This window comes from Salvelinus fontinalis, chromosome 32, assembly GCF_029448725.1.
Source record: "Salvelinus fontinalis isolate EN_2023a chromosome 32, ASM2944872v1, whole genome shotgun sequence".
In the NCBI taxonomy this organism is placed as follows: Eukaryota; Metazoa; Chordata; class Actinopteri; order Salmoniformes; family Salmonidae; genus Salvelinus; species Salvelinus fontinalis.
The window spans coordinates 39549881-39569048 of NC_074696.1; the positions used below are offsets into that span (position 1 = coordinate 39549881).

A 19168-nucleotide genomic window follows, 5' to 3' on the forward strand; every position below is an offset into this window, starting at 1 on the left:
TTTCCATGAAGACATGCCTCAACACATCCATTTTGTTATTAGTACGTTATCAACCAAACAGTTGTCGAGGGTGGGTTTTGAGGGATACTAGGTCAGAGTTCAGCGTCCACTGCCTTACCAGCCTGCGTTGGTGATGTAGTGATTGTAGGAGCAGTAGTGGGAAGCACAGAGCTGCTGTTGGAAGATGCTGTGTCTCTGGTGTCCTCTGACGTAGAGTTCTGCTGTGAGGGTGATGGAGCTTCTCCACTTCCATTGGTTAGCTGACTGTGGTTGTTATCAGATGTTTGAGGGAAGGTTACACCGCCGGTGATGCCGACTGTTGGAGCTGGACGCTCTGCATCCTTGGAAACCCGCTGTCAAGACATGGATGAACTCAATGAACTTCAGATAAGAATGGAAAGATGACAAACGACATTGGCTACATTGTACTTCTATAGCCTTCGCGAAGTAACCACTGCAGTTACAGTCGGGAAGTATTCAGACTTTTTCCACTTTGTTACGTTGCAGCTTTAATCTGAAAAAGGGAACATAAAGAAAATGTTCCTCATCAATCCACACACAATACCCCATAATGGCAAAGCGAAAACAGGTTTTTAGAAATGTTTGAACGTTTATAAAAAATTTAAAAACAGAAATACACTACCGGTCAAAAGTTTTAGAACACCTACTCATTCAAGGGTTTTTCTTTATTTTGACTAATTTCTACATTGTAGAATAGTAGTGAAGACATCAAAACTATGACTCAACACATATGGAATCATGTAGTAATTAAAAAAGTGTAGCCACCCTTTGCCTTGATGACAGCTTTGCACACTCTTGGCATTCTCTCAACCAGCTTCATGAGGTAGTCACCTGGAATGCATTTCAATGAACAGGTGTGCCTTGTTAAAAGTTAATTTGTGGAATTTCTTTCCTTTTTAATGCGTTTGAGCCAATCAGTTGTGTTGTGACAAGGTAGGGGGGTATACAGAAGACAGCCCTATTTGGTGAAAGACCAAGTCCATATTATGCAGCGCTATGATGAAACTGGCTCTCATGAGGACCGCCACAGGAATGGAAGACCCAGAGTTACCTCTGCTGCAGAGGATAAGTTCATTAGAGTTACCAGCCTCAGAAATTGCAGCCCAAATAAATGCTTCACAAAGTTCAAGTAACAGACACATCAACAGTTCAGAGGAGACTGTGAGAATCAGGCCTTCATGGTCAAATTGGTGCAAAGAAACCACTACTAAAGGATACCAATAATAATAAGAGACTTGCTTGGGCCAAGAAACACGAGCAAATGGACAATAGACTGGTGGAAATATCCAAATTTGAGATTTTTTGGTACCAACCTCTTTGTTTTTGTGAGACGCGGTGTGGGTGAACGGATGATCTCTGCATGTGCATTTCCCACCGTAAAGCATGGAGTAGGAGGTGTTATGGTGTGGGGGTGCTTGGCTGGTGACACTGTCTATGCTTTATTTAGAATTCAAGGCACACTTAACCAGCATGGCTACCACAGCATTCTGCAGCGATACGCCATCACATCTGGTTTGGGTTTAGTGGAACTATCATTTGTTTTTCAACAGGTCAATGACCCAACACACCTCCAGGCGGTGTAAGGGCTATTTGACCAAGAAGGAGAGTAATGGAGCGCTGCATCAGATGACCTGGCCTCCACAATTCCCCGACCTCAACCAAATTGAGATGGTTTGGGATGAGTCGGACCGCAGATTGAAGGAAAAGCAGCCAGCAAGTGCTCAGCGTACGTGGAAACTCCTGTTGGAGTTTGGAAAAGCATTCCAGGTGAAGCTAGTTGAGAGAATGCCAAGAGTGTGCAAAGCTGTCATCACGGCAAAGGGTGGCTATTTGAAGAATCTCAAATATAAAATATCTTTTGATTTGTTTAACACTTTTTGATTACTACATGATTCCATATGTGTTATTTCATAGTTTTGATGTCTTCACTGTTATTCTACAATGTAGACAATAGTAAAAGTAAAGAAAAACCCTTTAATGAGTAGGTGTCCTAAAACTTTTGACCGGTTGTGTACCTTATTTACATAAGTATTCAGACCCTTTGCTATGGGACTAGAAATTGAGCTCAGGTGCATCCTGTTTCCATTGATCATCCTTGATGTTTCTACAAGTTGTAGTCCACCTGTGGTAAATTCAATTGATTGGACATGATTTGGAAAGGCACACACCTGTCTATATAAGGGCCCACAGATTAAAAAACAAGCCATGAGGTCGAAGGAATTGTCTGTAGAGCGCAGACTGGATTGTGTCGACACAGATCTGGGGAAGGGTACCAAAAAAAGGCCGGCAGCATTGAAGGTCCCCAAGAACACAGTGGCCTCCATCATTCTTAAATAGAAGAAGTTTGGAACCACCAAGAGACTCTTCCTAGAGCTGGCCGCCCGGCCAAACTGCGCAATCGGGGGAGAAGGGCCTTGGTCAGCGAGGTGACTAAGAACCCGATGTTCACTGACAGAGCTCCAGAGTTCCTCTGTGGAGATGGGAGAACATTCTAGAACAGGGGTTCTTAAACTTGTTAAGCCTGGGACCCAAATGAGAAATTCTGTGTTTTCCTGGGACCCAAGCTTATGAAAACATGCAGCTATTCGTAAATATTGGTACATTTCATTGGCCTTATCCCTAAAACAAATGCAATATAGACAACTAACAATGAGATACACATATAAATAGCTATTCATGTTTCTTTTTTCCCCATAAAAAAAACTCTTACAGCCTCCTGAGTGGCGCAGCGGTCTAAGGCACTACATTGCAGTGCTAGCTGCGTTACTAAAGATCCTGGTTCAATACCGGGCTGTGTCACAGCCGGCCGCGCCCGGGAAACCCATGAGGCGACGCACAATTGGCCTAGCGTCGTTCGGGTTAGTAGAGGGTTTGCCCGACCGGGATGTCCTTGTCCCATCGCGTCCTAGCGACTCCTGTTGCGGGCCGGGTGCATGCACGCTGACACGGTCGCCAGGTGTACGGTGTTTCCTCCGACACATTTGTTAAGCTGGCTTCCGGGTTAAGCACGCATTGTGTCAAGAAGCAGTGCGGCTAGGTTAGGTTGTGTTTTGGAGGACGCACGGCTCTCGACCGTCGCTTCTCCCGAGTCCGTACGGGAGTTACAGCGATGGGACAAGACTGTAACTACCAATTTGATATCACGAAATTAGGGAGAAAGGGGTAAAAGATATATATAATAACAATAATAAAACGTATTAAATAAAAAACACTTACAAATCTGTCTAGGTTGGAACTGTTGCTGTTAAACTACAATAAATCATTTTAATTCTGAACTGGAACAAACTGATTGGCGCAAGATGTTTGAGGCATCACACAGATGTAAACCAGAAAACACACACAGTCCTAATGAGAGGTGTGTAACTGGTTGAAGTTTTCAACAAGCAGGTCTATTCTGGGCTTAGTTTTGTTCAGTGCAATCCTGAGGTCATGCTCAGCATTGAGACCATTTCTGTACTTGCTTTTTAAGTAGTCCAGAGTTGAGAACCCTGACTGACATAGGTATGTGGTGCCAAACCGGATCAGAACATCTACTGCTTCCTGCAGTCGATGCGCAACCCAGAACTGTGTTTGCCTCAAAAAGCATCTTGCAATCAATCACTTTTTTGGTTACTACATGGTTCCATATGTGTTATTTCATAGTTTTAATGTCTTCACTACTATTCTCCGATGTAGAAAATATTAAGAAAAACCCTTGAATTAGTTGGTGTGTCCAAACTTGACTGGTACTGTATGTAAATGTGATAGTTTTCTAATTTGTATAAATGTGCAAACATTTCTAAAAATAAAAAGACATTTCTTTGTCATTATGGGGTATTGTGTGTAGATTGATGAGAAAAAAAATATTTAATCCATTTTAGAATAAGGCTGTAACGTAACAAAATGTGGAAAAAGTCAAGGGGTCTGAATACTTTCCGAATGCACTGAGTGATTGCATAGCTTACATTAATTAACACATAAGTTAGGGAAATATAGATGTCATCTATGTATAAGTTTATAGGAGGGTATTTAGTCTTTGTTTTTATCTACTCCGTCCCAGTGATCCCAGAAGGAAGGGTAAACAGGCACCTATGACTCAACTACAATACTAGAACTTTCCGTTGACTCACAGTGCTAGAAAGTTGGTCCGACCCACTTCCCTTTCCTGTTGGTGCCCGCCTCTGCCTTCTCCTTCGAGCTGTGGTGGTGCCCTTTGAAAGCTGCTGCAGGAGCCCCAGGGACTCGATGTGGGGCTGGGGTAGAGACGTGACTTGACAGAGCCCTCTGTTGGAGCAGCTCAGTAGCACACAGCGCCCCCCCAGGCTCCACACGGCACTGCAGGCGGGCTCCAGGCAGCATGATTCCCAGCATCTGGCGCTGTTCCTCCCCACAGCCAGGGGGCGCCAGCCTAAACCGACCACACTGCTCCAGTGGATCCCCAACACTCCCCCTGTCACCCGGCAGATCTCGGCAGATACACCTGGAGAGGGAAAGAAGATGAAAGAGAGTTGTTATAGAAAGTGTGTATATATATATTTTTTTAACTAGGCAAGTCAGTTAAGAACAAATTCTTATTTACAGTGACGGCCTACCCCGGCCAAACCCGGACGACGCTGGGCCAATTGTGTGCCGGTCTATGGGATATAAAGAGGACGTGATCAGTGACTGCCAGCTGGGACAAGGATTGGTATTTTCTGTGGGTACTTGGGGCCAATGTTCCCTCTAAGCTGGGTGCTTGCGAGCAGTAGCCCCGAGAATGCCTCGCAGCTCCCCCGTGACTGCTGTGTAGAAATATCAGCCCACAGAGAGAAGCACGAGATTGAACTTCACTCAACTTTCTAGAGCAGTGGTCACCAACCGGTCAATCTCCAAGGCATTCCTAGTCAAACATTCCTGTAAAAACCAATGATAAAGCCTTGCGTTCCTACTTTGTTTTATTCGTCTCAGGCTGTTGGAGGTAGGTGCACCTGATTCACCGGCCCTGCACGCCGGGTAGGTGAACTGTTGCCATTTTGAACCATTTCATTTGTCTGAAGGTACAAACTCTGCCTTCCTGGCTGGCCCGGAGAACAAATCAAGCGCACTATAGGCCTACCGCTGGCCAATTGGCTCAGATTGCCATGGCTGCAGTGACGTAGCAGACGTAAAAGAAAGCTACAGCAAAGTTGATACTGTGAAATTTCAAAACGTTTAAAACCATGACTAGAAAGAGACTGTCAACGAATACAGCAAAGAGGTGCTGTTATTATGAGTGAGTTCATGTTTAAGTTCTTACTCAGCACTGACAACACTTTGTATTCAACACTTTTAGAAGGCCTAAAATGAGCGTTCTATTTCCACTCAGCACTACAACAAGGAGTAACGAATGAGTATCAAAGTGTATCTATAGGCTTGTGTTGTTGTTATTATTATTAGCGGCTTGGGTCTTATTTAATATTTCACTTCCTCTATTCATAGGAGTAACATAAATTTGTGCGCGAGGCAGTAATAATGCGGTGAGACGCGAGTCTCCCCATCAGCTGGAAGACGGTGTCCCTTTTGGTCAGCGGAGGACAGGGAGAGCGGAGGGCTGTTGAGAGACGGACTCTCAGCCTGCTGCCCTCTCCCTCCGCTGAGACTGACCATCAGATGCAGGCACCACCAGCCCAGTAAAATAAAAATAAAAAGCGAATTATTTAAATGTATGCTCACTCAGCTGTGCCTCACAAGTAATACAACAACGGATCTATTACCGGTGTGATCATATAGCCTACCTCGAACTTTGAAATACAATAAAACAAAAATTGGCCAACAATGCATTGGCAGGGCAATTCAAGCAAAGCCAATATGCAGAAATAATGCATTTGGCCTATAGCTTACTTCACATAACTCATTGCTACAGTACTGTTTTTAATTGGTTAATGTTGCATAGGCTTAGGTTTTTTAAGTCGGCTTGCATGTTAACTCAGTGATTTTGACTCTTAACTCATGAGTTTTCCCTGTTAATGTTTCCCTTTACTGTGGAAAATGTGATCGCGTCCACGCAACATTAGGCACTTTCAATGCAACATACCGAAACAAAACCAACTACGCAAGACATTTGTTGTAGGCATAACGCATCTGAGTAGCAGTCTATTGCATTGACACGCACTACTCAGTCCGTACTGTACACAGACCGGTGAGGCATAAACAAATCAGAGCTGCAGTAGGCCTATATGCAAATATCCATATATGGCAATGGTCTCTCTGCCATTTACTTTCACCTGGACTGTGTTTACAGCATGAGTGGTCGTGAGTAGATGTGCTTGTTTTGAGATCAAAGCGAGAGCTGCATGTACCGACGTGTGCACATTTTGTTCATATCCTTTGCTAGTTGAGTTACTAGCCCAGTTAGATTATTTGTAGTCAGAAATAGGGGACTGATTGCTTCCTACAAGAGCACAAAACATGCACATTTCTAGACATCTTTTAAAAGCAAGTCAGGTAAAGAGCGTTTTTTTTGTCTTAAAGGGGCAGTGTTGTATTTTGAGACAGGCTTAAATAAGCAAAGTAGCCAATAGGAAGAGACTAGCATAATTTGTCTGATTCTCTATAATAATGGTATGGGAACAGGGCTCCGGGCAGCCGAGCGGAAATGGAGGAAAACTCGCCTCCCTGCGGACCTGGCATCCTTTCACTCCCTCCTCTCTACATTTTCCTCTTCTGTCTCTGCTGCTAAAGCCACTTTCTACAACTCTAAATTCCAAGCATCTGCCTCTAACCCTAGGAAGCTCTTTGCCACCTTCTCCTCCCTCCTGAATCCCCCCCCCCCCCCCCCCCCCTCCTCCCTCTCTGCAGATGACTTCGTCAACCATTTTGAAAAGAAGGTCGACGACATCCGATCCTCGTTTGCTAAGTCAAACGACACCGCTGGTTCTGCTCACACTGCCCTACCCTGTGCTCTGACCTCTTTCTCCCCTCTCTCTCCAGATGAAATCTCGCGTCTTGTGACGGCCGGCCGCCCAACAACCTGCCCGCTTGACCCTATCCCCTCCTCTCTTCTCCAGACCATTTCCGGAGACCTTCTCCCTTACCTCACCTCGCTCATCAACTCATCCCTGACCGCTGGCTACGTCCCTTCCGTCTTCAAGAGAGCGAGAGTTGCACCCCTTCTGAAGAAACCTACACTCGATCCCTCCGATGTCAACAACTACAGACCAGTATCCCTTCTTTCTTTTCTCTCCAAAACTCTTGAACGTGCCGTCCTTGGCCAGCTCTCCTGCTATCTCTCTCAGAATGACCTTCTTGATCCAAATCAGTCAGGTTTCAAGACTAGTCATTCAACTGAGACTGCTCTTCTCTGTATCACGGAGGCGCTCCGCACTGCTAAAGCTAACTCTCTCTCCTCTGCTCTCATCCTTCTAGACCTATCGGCTGCCTTCGACACTGTGAACCATCAGATCCTCCTCTCCACCCTCTCCGAGTTGGGCATCTCCGGCGCGGCCCACGCTTGGATTGCGTCCTACCTGACAGGTCGCTCCTACCAGGTGGCGTGGCGAGAATCTGTCTCCTCACCACGTGCTCTCACCACTGGTGTCCCCCAGGGCTCTGTCCTAGGCCCTCTCCTATTCTCGCTATATACCAAGTCACTTGGCTCTGTCATAACCTCACATGGTCTCTCCTATCATTGCTATGCAGACGACACACAATTAATCTTCTCCTTTCCCCCTTCTGATGACCAGGTGGCGAATCGCATCTCTGCATGTCTGGCAGACATATCAGTGTGGATGACGGATCACCACCTCAAGCTGAACCTCGGCAAGACGGAGCTGCTCTTCCTCCCGGGGAAGGACTGCCCGTTCCATGATCTCGCCATCACGGTTGACAACTCCATTGTGTCCTCCTCCCAGAGCGCTAAGAACCTTGGCGTGATCCTGGACAACACCCTGTCGTTCTCAACTAACATCAAGGCGGTGGCCCGTTCCTGTAGGTTCATGCTCTACAACATCCGCAGAGTACGACCCTGCCTCACACAGGAAGCGGCGCAGGTCCTAATCCAGGCACTTGTCATCTCCCGTCTGGATTACTGCAACTCGCTGTTGGCTGGGCTCCCTGCCTGTGCCATTAAACCCCTACAACTCATCCAGAACGCCGCAGCCCGTCTAGTGTTCAACCTTCCCAAGTTCTCTCACGTCACCCCGCTCCTCCGCTCTCTCCACTGGCTTCCAGTTGAAGCTCGCATCCGCTACAAGACCATGGTGCTTGCCTACGGAGCTGTGAGGGGAACGGCACCTCAGTACCTCCAGGCTCTGATCAGGCCCTACACCCAAACAAGGGCACTGCGTTCATCCACCTCTGGCCTGCTCGCCTCCCTACCACTGAGGAAGTACAGTTCCCGCTCAGCCCAGTCAAAACTGTTCGCTGCTCTGGCCCCCCAATGGTGGAACAAACTCCCTCACGACGCCAGGACAGCGGAGTCAATCACCACCTTCCGGAGACACCTGAAACCCCACCTCTTTAAGGAATACCTAGGATAGGATAAAGTAATCCTTCTGACCCCCCCCCCCCCTTAAAAGATTTAGATGCACTGTTGTAAAGTGGCTGTTCCACTGGATGTCATAAGGTGAATGCACCAATTTGTAAGTCGCTCTGGATAAGAGCGTCTGCTAAATGACTTAAATGTAAATGTAAATGGAATAATAATACATTTTATTTTATAAAGTGGTTTATTGCATCAAACACATCAACATTTTCAGTCACCTCCTTGTCTGAAGGACAAGTGGATAAACAGGTTCATGTCAAACCCTGGATGTTATTTTCAAAAGTCTCACGGAATGTAGGCCTACACCGAACACAATATATTGGCTGCTGGCTGCTACTGTAGACTGAATAGCTATTTCCATGTTAAAATATTATGGGATGCATTTTCTCCATTGTTTTTGATGGTAGGCCACACTGGTAGGTCTCTTTTATGATCAAATCGCCACAGTAACTTACATGGCCAGTGTTAAAACGGTAACTTAGAGTGTACAGCCTCAGTGTTCACAGTAAACGCATGCTGGAAGTTGCACCGAATTTTCACAATGTTAAAGTTTGCGCTCAGCAGACCGGAAATTTGCTCAGTGACAAAATAAATTAGAGGGAACCTTGATTAGGGCCCTGAATGTTTAGATTTGAGATCCTTCTTTCTTAGCTCTGGGAAGCCAGGTGTGTGCAGTCTGAGAGCAACCAGACATTAATGTGCTAAGCAGATGAGAAAAGCAGCCGACACTGGTTTTGCGCCCCACTGATTTAGGGCATAGATGTTGTGTCATTGACATGAATGACCCTTCTCAACTTGTAACAAGCCTTAGCCTTCTATGTCATCTCTCTATAGCCACATGTACCTCGCAAATGCAATCTCTTAACATACAGTAACGCTCCAGACATGCCTGAAGCTCAACTGCCCAATCAAGTCACAGCGGTAAAGGGAAATGAGGCATTTCCCTGACAAGACGTTGATTAGGCTTTATTATCACCACGGTCAAACGTCCTATCATCACGGCTTCAAGAACATAATCAAAAAAAGGCAGGATGAGTGTCTCTAGACAAGACATGGCACCAACCATCACCAACTCAGACACTCACTGACAGCGCAGCTGTTCCCATGGCTATTGTTGCCATAGCTCCGGAGCTGAATATTATGGGATGCGGGTGTAACCTAAACTCTGTGTAACACTGCTTGCAGCGATTGGGCCCCTTTGCTTTCTTTTAGAGAATGGAGCCTTTCGCCTCTGTTTAGTCATTCCCCTCCTACCCGAGCGACACTGACTCACAGAGGACCGATTGTCCGGCCTACATTGTAACTCACCATGCCTTGTGGCATCCACACTGTAAAAACAGCCATTCGGAGTGAGCCACCACCGAAACATGCATACACGCCTCAGAACCAACAGACAGTATAAACAATCACTAACAACCCGATAAACACAGAAAGTAAAGATACACACAAAGTAAAGATATGCCAAGGTGTAAGACACACCCAAAGTAATAAAGGCAAGCATCTATTGTTAGACTGCACGAAATTGTATTCATGTTTTAATGTCTTCGATTCAATAAAGTTTATGGTAAGTACAACAAAACAATGAATATATCTCATTCCTTCTTACATCTTGGACAACCATGACACCGTGAATATTTCCAGAGAAATGTATTGGCGCATTTTACCTGTGGGAGGAACTAAGTAGCACAAGAAGCCAAGTGATAGGAAGAGGAGATGATGTGGTCGTGTCAATCGAGGTCGACTCCAGCTGAACAGGTTCTGATATGCATAGGACATTCTCCAGGAGGACCAAAGACCTGGACAGAACAGAAACAGTTGTCAGGATTGTGTAACATTACTAGCCTGTAAATCCGGACTGAATTGCCGCTCAACAGTGAAACAATAGTAAAGCGTAGCATGCTTCAGTCTAGATTTCCAGGCCATAACATCACACTACCTTGATGTAATTCAACACCGGCACAAAAGGCGGCGCTATGAAGGGATTGACGTTTAAAGTCTGAACGGCACTTTGCCCATCGGGCAAGTCAGAAGTCTCTTTGGGCTGCCCCGAAGATTATGATCATTTGCACGAAAATGTAAATTGGCTATTTCCACACAGAAGTGCCATACATTGCCTGCCTTTCACCTAAACATGGCAGAGGAATCAAAAAGATCAGTACTGAAATTATTTATATTTGGTTGTTTTCAGTAAACAGAATCTCAGAGCAGGCTCCGATGGCATAAATTGTCCGTCTTTTACTTAAACAATGGGGAGAAACCAGAAAGATGAGTTTAAGCTACTGGAATTCTTGGTCGGTGGTTTTCACATGTATTTTTTCACCACCTGCTCAAAAGGGCAACCTTAGAGCAGGCTCAACTTGTGTGACTGCTCAGTTCACTTACCCCAAGCAATACAACAACCCTTAATGTCAATCCTAGCTGAGACTATTGTACACATTGCATCATTTCCAGACATGAATGAGTCAGACAGCACAGCAGGTGATCAAATACAATTGGGTGCGTTAAGGTCACATACGATTTTATAGTACAGTAGATTTACCTTTCTCCGGGCCAAGTGGTGGAAGAGGGTGGAGACAGAGCAGCTGGAGTTAGCTTACGTTGGAAGGGAGGTACAGTGAGGTGAATGGTGAAGACAGGTCAACACCAGCACTTTGTGGAAGAGCAGTTTCAACATGACACTCCCCCTGGCCCTGGCAGACTAGAGAGCAACCTGGCGGAGGAAGGGGGGGGGGGGGGGAAGAGGTTTCACCTGAGATGTTTTAGAATGTAGTAACGAGCGGCTGTTCTATAAGCACTTGTAACAGGCTTTGGTTTAACAGAAATTCTCTTTAAAGAGACTAATGAGCATTGCTAAATATTTGAATGACAGGTGTTGTCTGTGTTATTTCTATATGTCAACTATTTACCCACTGGCATAAGCTTTCACTTTCATGCACTCTTCATCCGAACACTGTTTATTGTAAATGATGAGACTGAATTTTATAATGGTTATTAGTACTTAAGCTGAAAACAAAAAAGAAATGTCCCTTTTAAGGACCAAAAAATGTATGAACATGCACCTGTGGAACGGTCATTAAGACACTAGCAGTTTACAGACGGTAGGCAATAAGGTCACAGTTATGAAAACTTAGGACACTAAAGAGGCCTTTCTACTGACTCTGAAAACACCAAAAGAAAGATGCACAGGGTCCCTGTTCATCTGCGTGAATGTGCCTTTGGCATGCTGCAAGGAGGCACGAGGACTGCAGATGTGGCCAGGGCAATAAATTGCAATGTCCGTACTGTGAGACGCCTAAGACAGCGCTACAGGGAGACACAGCTGATCGTCCTTGCAGTGGCAGACCACGTGTAACACCTGCACAGGATCGGTACATCCGAACATCACACCTGCGGGACTGGTACAGGATGGCAACAACAACTGCCCGAGTTACACCAGAAATACACAATCCCTCCATCAGCGCTCAGACTGTCCGCAATAGGCTGAGAGAGGCTGGACTGAGGGCTTGTAGGCATGTCGTAAGGCAGGTCCTCACCAGACCACCGGCAACGACGTTGCCTATGGGCACAAACCCACCGTCGCTGGTCCAGACAGGACAGGCAAAAAGTGCTCTTCACTGACGAGTCACGGTTTTGTCTAACCAGGGGTGATGGTCAGATTCGCGTTCATCGTTGAAGGAATGAGCGTTACACCAAGGCCTGTAATCTGGACAGGGATTGATTTGGAGGTGGAGGGTCCGTCATTGTCTGGGGAGGTGTGTCACAGCATCTTCGGACTGAGCTTGTTGTCATTGCAGTCAATCTCAACGCTGTGTGTTACAGGGAAGACTCTTCCTCTTCCCTCATGTGGTACCCTTCCTGCAGGCTCATCCTGAGATGACCCTCCAGCATGACAATGCCACCAGCCATACTGCTCGTTCTGTGCGTGATTTCCTGCAAGACAGGAAGGCCAGCGAAGAGCCCGGATCTCAATCCCATTGAGCACGTCTGGGACCTGTTGGATCGGAGGGTGAGGGCTAGGGCCATTCCCCCCCAGAAATGTTCGGGAACTTGCAGGGGCCTTGGTGGAAGAGTGGGGTAACATCTCACAGCAAGAACTGGAAAATCTGGTGCAGTCCATGAGGAGGAGATGCACTGCAGTACTTAATGCAGCTGGTGGCCACACCAGATACTGACTTACTTTTGACCCCTCCCCCCTTTGTTCAGGGACACATTTTTACATTTCTGTTAGTCACATGTCTGTGGAACTTGTTCAGTTTATGTCTCAGTTGTTGAATCTTGTTATGTTCATACAAATATTTGCACATGTTAAGTTTGCTGAAAATAAACACAGTTGACAGTAAGAGGACCTTTCTTTTTTTGCATCTTGCCTATGCCACTCGGTTATCCATATATTTACACATACATATGCTTATTCCATCCCTTTAGATTTGTGTGTATTAGGTAGTTGTGGAATTGTTAGATTACTTGTTAGATATTACTGCACTGTCGGGAACTAGAAGCACAAGCATTTCGCTACACTCACATTAACATCTGCAAACCATGTGTATGTGACCAATAACATTTGATTTTTGTAATTGGTCATTTCCATGTAAAAGGACCCATGTAAAAAAAAAACATGAGCAGCAACATGTGAAGTTCAGAGGAGCATATCAAACTGGGTGTCAAATGAAAGCTAAGAGTCTATATTTCTGAGAAATTAAGGCATAAATACATTTTTCAACCATTTTCCATCCTAAAAATTAGGAATATGCAAAGGCTTTAATTTAATCTACCAGAAAAGTTGCTACATATAATTTGGGATTTCTAAATAAATGATATGTACCCATTGATTCTTAAAAAACACATCAAATGCCTCATGAGCTTCATTCAACTGTACTCCATCAGAACCCAAAATATAAGCTCGTTTTACAAATAAAATATGTTTGTCACATGCAGTGAATAAAACAGGTGTAGACTTTACCGTGAAATGCTAGTTTATGAGCTCACGAGCCCTTCCCAACGACGCAGACTTAGATAATAATGTTAGCACAGGAGGAATAAAATACACAAGAATGAAGCTATATACGGGGAGTACCAGATCAATGTGCAGGGGTACGAGCTGTTTGTAAACAAGGTAAATGTAAACAAACACTGACTCCAAACAAGGTTAAAACTATCATTTTGATAACATGGATGGTCAGTCCTTACCTCTGCATCCATACATACCTCTGTCTATGAATTTGAGAGTGGTTACATTTCTCCAGCCCCACCCCTCAACTGTTTACAGAAACAGGGTCGTGGAAAATGCTTTGTTATTGTTTCAACTGCTGATTGCCGCTTTAAAAAAAGGTATTAGAAATACGTCGAAACACATTAATGTTGAAGTAAAGACCACTATCAAAACGTATATTTAAAAAACATTGCTCTGTGCCTTGAAATTTCATTACTAACTACTGTACTCTGCTGCAGGGGTATTCAACCGGGGGTCCACGGCACCCTAGGGGTTTCGCAGAGGTACTGCAGTCGGTCCGCAAAAATATATTTTTGCAATGTTTTTATGAATATCACCAGCAACAGAATAAACAGATATTTAATTACATTGTTGTGTTAATTCAGTAGTGAGAGAGATTGTCATTTCTTCAAACAATCATCTTTATTTGATTTCGATTAATTATTGCACTAATGAGGCTGGTCGATCCCCCACCCTTGAGTGTTGGACAGAGTAACCTAACCTTTACACAAATGCAGAGTACTATTTATAGCTGACACTAACAATGCTCAGCCCCTCTCATGCAGACCAAGGAGCATCATAAGCCACTCTGGGTTCATCCTGTCGTTACCTGCATGTGGGTATTGTCTTAACCCCTCCCTGGCTTAGTTTCCCAGGTGCAAGAATTATTTAGAGACAATGAGGAATTGTTCTAAACTCCTCCTGGCTATCTCTATCTCGGATACACCCACCACATCTTGTCTGTGTAATGCAGTCTAACTCCTTTGTCAGCTCAAGCCATCTCTAGTGACCATACGCACAGATTAGCTGCAGGGAACTTGAGCGGAGACCATAAAAAACAGCATTAGCAGGACAGAAATATGCTACTGTTGGTTAAGTAAATAATCGTTCACTATTAATAGAAAAATGACATACCTGATTTGTTTGATATCACAACATACATACAGCAGAAGAGGATAATCTTATTTATAATGATGTCAACTTTTGTTTCTCAACTCCTAATATTGAGAAAATTACACTCACTGGAGTATCTGACATAGGTTTTGAAAAATCACCCAGTGTGGCAAGTTCTACTGGCTGCCTACATGTTTTCTTGACTTAAACATGCCTTTTTGACAACACATGGCTAACCAAAACAGCTGTTCTTAGAATGTGAAAATGTGTTTGGAGTAACCTTCTAGCTAATAGGCTATGTTAGAGTTTACACTTCCAATCCTAATGTGGAGAGTTCAAAATAATGAAAAATTATCTACCAAATCGATTTATTTTTAAATTGTTGATTACTTCTCTTTGCCATTATCATTCACCTGCTAAAAATTATTTTTCTAACGTATGATGGGGTCCCTGGGTTGCCGGTTTGCCTGGGAGGGGGTCCCTGGGGGGGAAAAAAGGTTTAAGACCCCTGTTCTATATTCTACCGAGCTGTACTTTGATGTCCAAACTTGAAAAACATAGTCGTCTATGATCACTCAAATAATAGCCAGTGGTAGAATAATAGTCAAATATGCAAAGGAGGATATTTCATATTTATACCTTTGTGTACCTATTCAGGATACATCACCATGAAGAGAATGATATTCACACCCATAATTATGCATTTCTGTGTTGCCCAGATATGGGACCCATGATGAAATTCCGTTACCGCAATTCTGTTACCGGGTGTAAATCCACTTCACTTAATGTAGTCATAAAAAACAGAGGAAGATTTTATTGAAATTCTGTTACCAAACTTTGCATCTGCACAGTTCTTCCAGAATGTGTTTCTGTAAAACGTTCAGTGTAAATTGATAAAAGTTGTCCTTGTGCATAGCGTTGTGCGGTTTGTTAAACTTCGAAATCAATGGTTTTGGTTTGGCATACATTTTAAGTGAAAAATCTTAAGTCTCAGCGAAATTCCACTATCGTGGAATTGCCCAACTACAGTGGGAAGTCTTTCTGGAGTCCACAGAATTTCAAATGAGCTGACAGGAAAGCGCATTTCAGATAAGTTAAGATAGACAACGACTTAGCGGTAGTTGACACAAAAGTACGAGCATCCTCAAAACGTTCAGCTGCAGCTTTTAGACGGCGCTGACTTATCTGACCAAAATAACACAGCATTTTCATACATATCTTTTTGCTTCGGAAGTGAGTTCCAGCACTTATTGTGGCCTTCTCCTAGTAAGTACAAAGCTTAGCTTGAGACACAATAACAAGTATACCAGAATAACATGGCAGCAACAGTTGGTCCCACAGGTTTGCCTGGTGGGACTGAAAACGGTTGCCTTATGAGAATGGATTCATTCCAGCAACTGAAAGCTGTGTAGAATTATATCTATTATACTGCTATAGAATTATAGAAGGCGGAATGCTTGCCACATGCTGAAAATCTACCCCGAGGAGAATAGCAGTAGACTACTATTTTTTAACTTCACAATTCCTCAGAAAGTTCTTGCAGGAGGTCCAGGGGGAAAAAACGAAACAGATCAGCATGAGAACATTTTGTTCAGGTTGGAGTAGAGAGCATTGCCATGGCATTGGACATAGGCTTCTCTCACATTCACAGCAGTTTCTGACTAATTATCTAAGTGAGAGTATTTGGCAACTGCTGAGCTAAGTCATTTAATATTAAGCGTCCACTTACTAACCATGACAAACAAACCTGCATGATATAGGTCAATTCCTAGTAGTATCCGCATTCCAGCACGCAGATCATGCCACACTTCCATCCGCCTCAGTCTTATCAACTGCTGTAAAGTTATCCTGATAAAGAAGCCGTCTGCAATGATGGATGTCACAAAAGCCTGGCTTTAAGAAGTTGTTTACGGCGTTTAGAAGTCCAATTGGCTTTGTTTCCTGTTAATTTAAGTTCCTTTCATATAAGACAAACGGGTGAAAGTAAAAAAAAAAAAAAACACTTGGCTGTAAGTTATTCTAAATTATAACCGCATTTGTATTTTGGCAGCGCAGTGGCTTGAGACCAGTCGTGACGTGGTGCCCGCACAACTGCGCTCGCTCATGTGACGCGGTCACTGGGATGCCACCACCGTCACCGTTTTTTAGAAGTAAATTCTAATTAGAAAAAAATGCAGACAAGTATCTCTGCGATGTTAAACTTCAGATCCGAGAAAGGTTTTCCCGACTTTTTCTTCCTCCTCCCATTCTCTCAGCAAGGCTAATCAAAAACACACTAGTAAATCCTCTGTTGGCTGCTGTAGACAAACAGTTCAGAGGAGCACTTTCTCGGATTACTGAATGCCCCCGTGTCTTTGGCACTGCCTCGTTTCAAATGAAGACACATTCAGATATTTAATTGACATTTCCATTTGAAACCCTGCTAATTAAAAACAAATGATAATAATCATGAAGATGCATGAGTAGCCTAGATTTGTGACCCATAACTAAGGAAGCCAAGTTTTTTTTATTTTTACAAACTGAACATAGCCATAGGCTAAGCAAGCTAATCATCTCTAAAAACCTTCCTCAAAGTCGACATCAGTAGGCAAGGTTGCGCAGTGGACACACTGACAATGATTTATGGCATTCTACCATTATAATCATGCTTAAATACATATGTTATTGATATTTAACATGACAGGTGTAAAATGCCATATATCTCGGTATAATCCTGAAATGATCACCCCGTCCAGGCACAAGCTGTTTATACTGGTGTTGCTTTGGAACCTGGTGTCATTAGCCCAAACACTGATCGAATGCATGCAGTTTATCGTATGAGAGGCGAAAATCATACTCACCAATCGTCGTATTAAATGTTTCGGTTTCTGTCTTTGAGCTAGGATACGTCGTCGTTGCTCGCTGTTCACTATTTGGGTCAGCGCTTCCTTACACCGCTGTCAAACAGACAAGAATAACTAAGTACTTCCGGGTCGTGGTTTTTTGGAATCCTTCAGAATAAGATACCCTTCCTTAGTATATTAATAATTAGGGCGAAAATAATTGAACATTGGTTATTGTGGCAAATCCTCTTAAATCCAATATTTTTTTCATATTGGACATACATATTGCACCTTACACAATTGTTGTGTAGCCTATGTTGTGTCGCAATAAATGGGGGTCCATTCTACTTAAGAGCACCTCTAGTTTCCAAATCTACAGTTACACCCAGAGGAGCATCTCTGCTCCTTTTGCAGCCAGGTCACCCGTGAAACAAGTCAGTATTAGACATCCATCATCCATGTCTGAGGACATCAGAGATGACGTGAAATCCGGCCAATAGGGGCAACAGTGAGCGCTAGCCAAAGAACGTTGTTTTGATATTTTTGTATTAAGCCTATTACAAACTTTAACCTTTACCGTAATCTTTTCACACATGAGTTCCAAATATATCCAACGGTTGCCCCAGCATTAGTTTTTTTTAATGCATGTGATGTGAGAATGCTATTACTGTTCCAAAATGTGATTGTTATGCAACAGGACAGTTAACCTGTGCTGCCCTCAAACCAAACTTGTCAATTTCTAATTATTTTCTAACAAGTTTTATTTTCTAACAACAGTTTGAATTGAGCTGTGTTCAGCCTCATTAATTCACATAATAAGTTGCCAATTTCACTGTTGTGGCCAATTTATTATTGAGGCTTAACTGAACCAGACAAACTTCCCTCTTTTACGAGAGCTCAAGCACTTCCCCAGTGTTTCCCAGATCTAATATGCAGACATTTGCTCCTCTCTTGGCAGAACAGGCCTTGTACTAACTTTTTCCCCATGGCACATTTTCTGGCTGGCGACTGCATTGCCTTCATTGTTGTTTTCCTTATGTAACAGTATAGCTTCCGTCCCTCTCCTCGCCCCTACCTGGGCTCGAACCAGGGACCCTCTGCACACATCTACAAATGCCTCACACGAAGCATCGTTACCCATTGCTCCACAAAAGCCCCGGCCCTTGCAGAGCAAGGGGAACAACTACTTCAAGGTCTCAGAGCGAGTGACTTCACCGATTTAAAGGCTATTAGCACGCACCCCGTGAACTAGCTATCCATTTCACATCGGTTACACTTACAAATAATAGTGCCTTATTTTCTGTATATCGTGTTGTCGTTTCTACTGTAGCATACTGTATGTATGTATGTACAGTACAAGTCAAAAGTTTGGACACACCTACTCATTCAAGGGTTTTTCTTTATTTTTTCTACATTGTAAAAACTATGAAACCAACAAAGCACCCCCACACCATCACACCTCCTCCTCCATGCTTCACGGTGGGAACCACACATGCAAAGATCATCCATTCACCTACTCTGCGTCTCCCAAAACCCGGCGGTTGCAACCAAAAATTTCAAATTTGGATTAAAGGACTGATTTCCACCAGTCTATTGTCCATTGCTCGTGTTTCTTGGCCCAACCAAGTCTCTTCTTTTTGGTGTCCTTTAGTAGTGGTTTCTTTGCAGCAATTTGACCATGAAGGCATGATTCACGCAGTCTCCTCTGAAGAGTTGATGTTGAGATGTGTCTGTTACTTGAAC

General features: G+C 43.9%; 1 protein-coding gene across 1 annotated transcript in view; it reads right to left on the reverse strand.

Moving 5' to 3' along the window:
- The window catches only part of LOC129831323 (dyslexia-associated protein KIAA0319-like protein), a 30252-nt gene extending 12695 nt beyond the window's left edge, over window positions 1-17557 (reverse strand). The window contains exons 1-5 of the mRNA XM_055894626.1: window positions 17444-17557; window positions 11040-11210; window positions 10165-10296; window positions 4131-4480; window positions 119-353 (exon numbers count right to left, since the gene is read on the reverse strand). Coding sequence (XP_055750601.1) covers window positions 119-353; window positions 4131-4480; window positions 10165-10276 — 697 coding nt within the window. The 5' untranslated portion in view covers window positions 10277-10296; window positions 11040-11210; window positions 17444-17557. The remainder of the gene's footprint in view (window positions 1-118; window positions 354-4130; window positions 4481-10164; window positions 10297-11039; window positions 11211-17443) is intronic.
- Between the last annotated feature and the right edge of the window lie 1611 nt (window positions 17558-19168).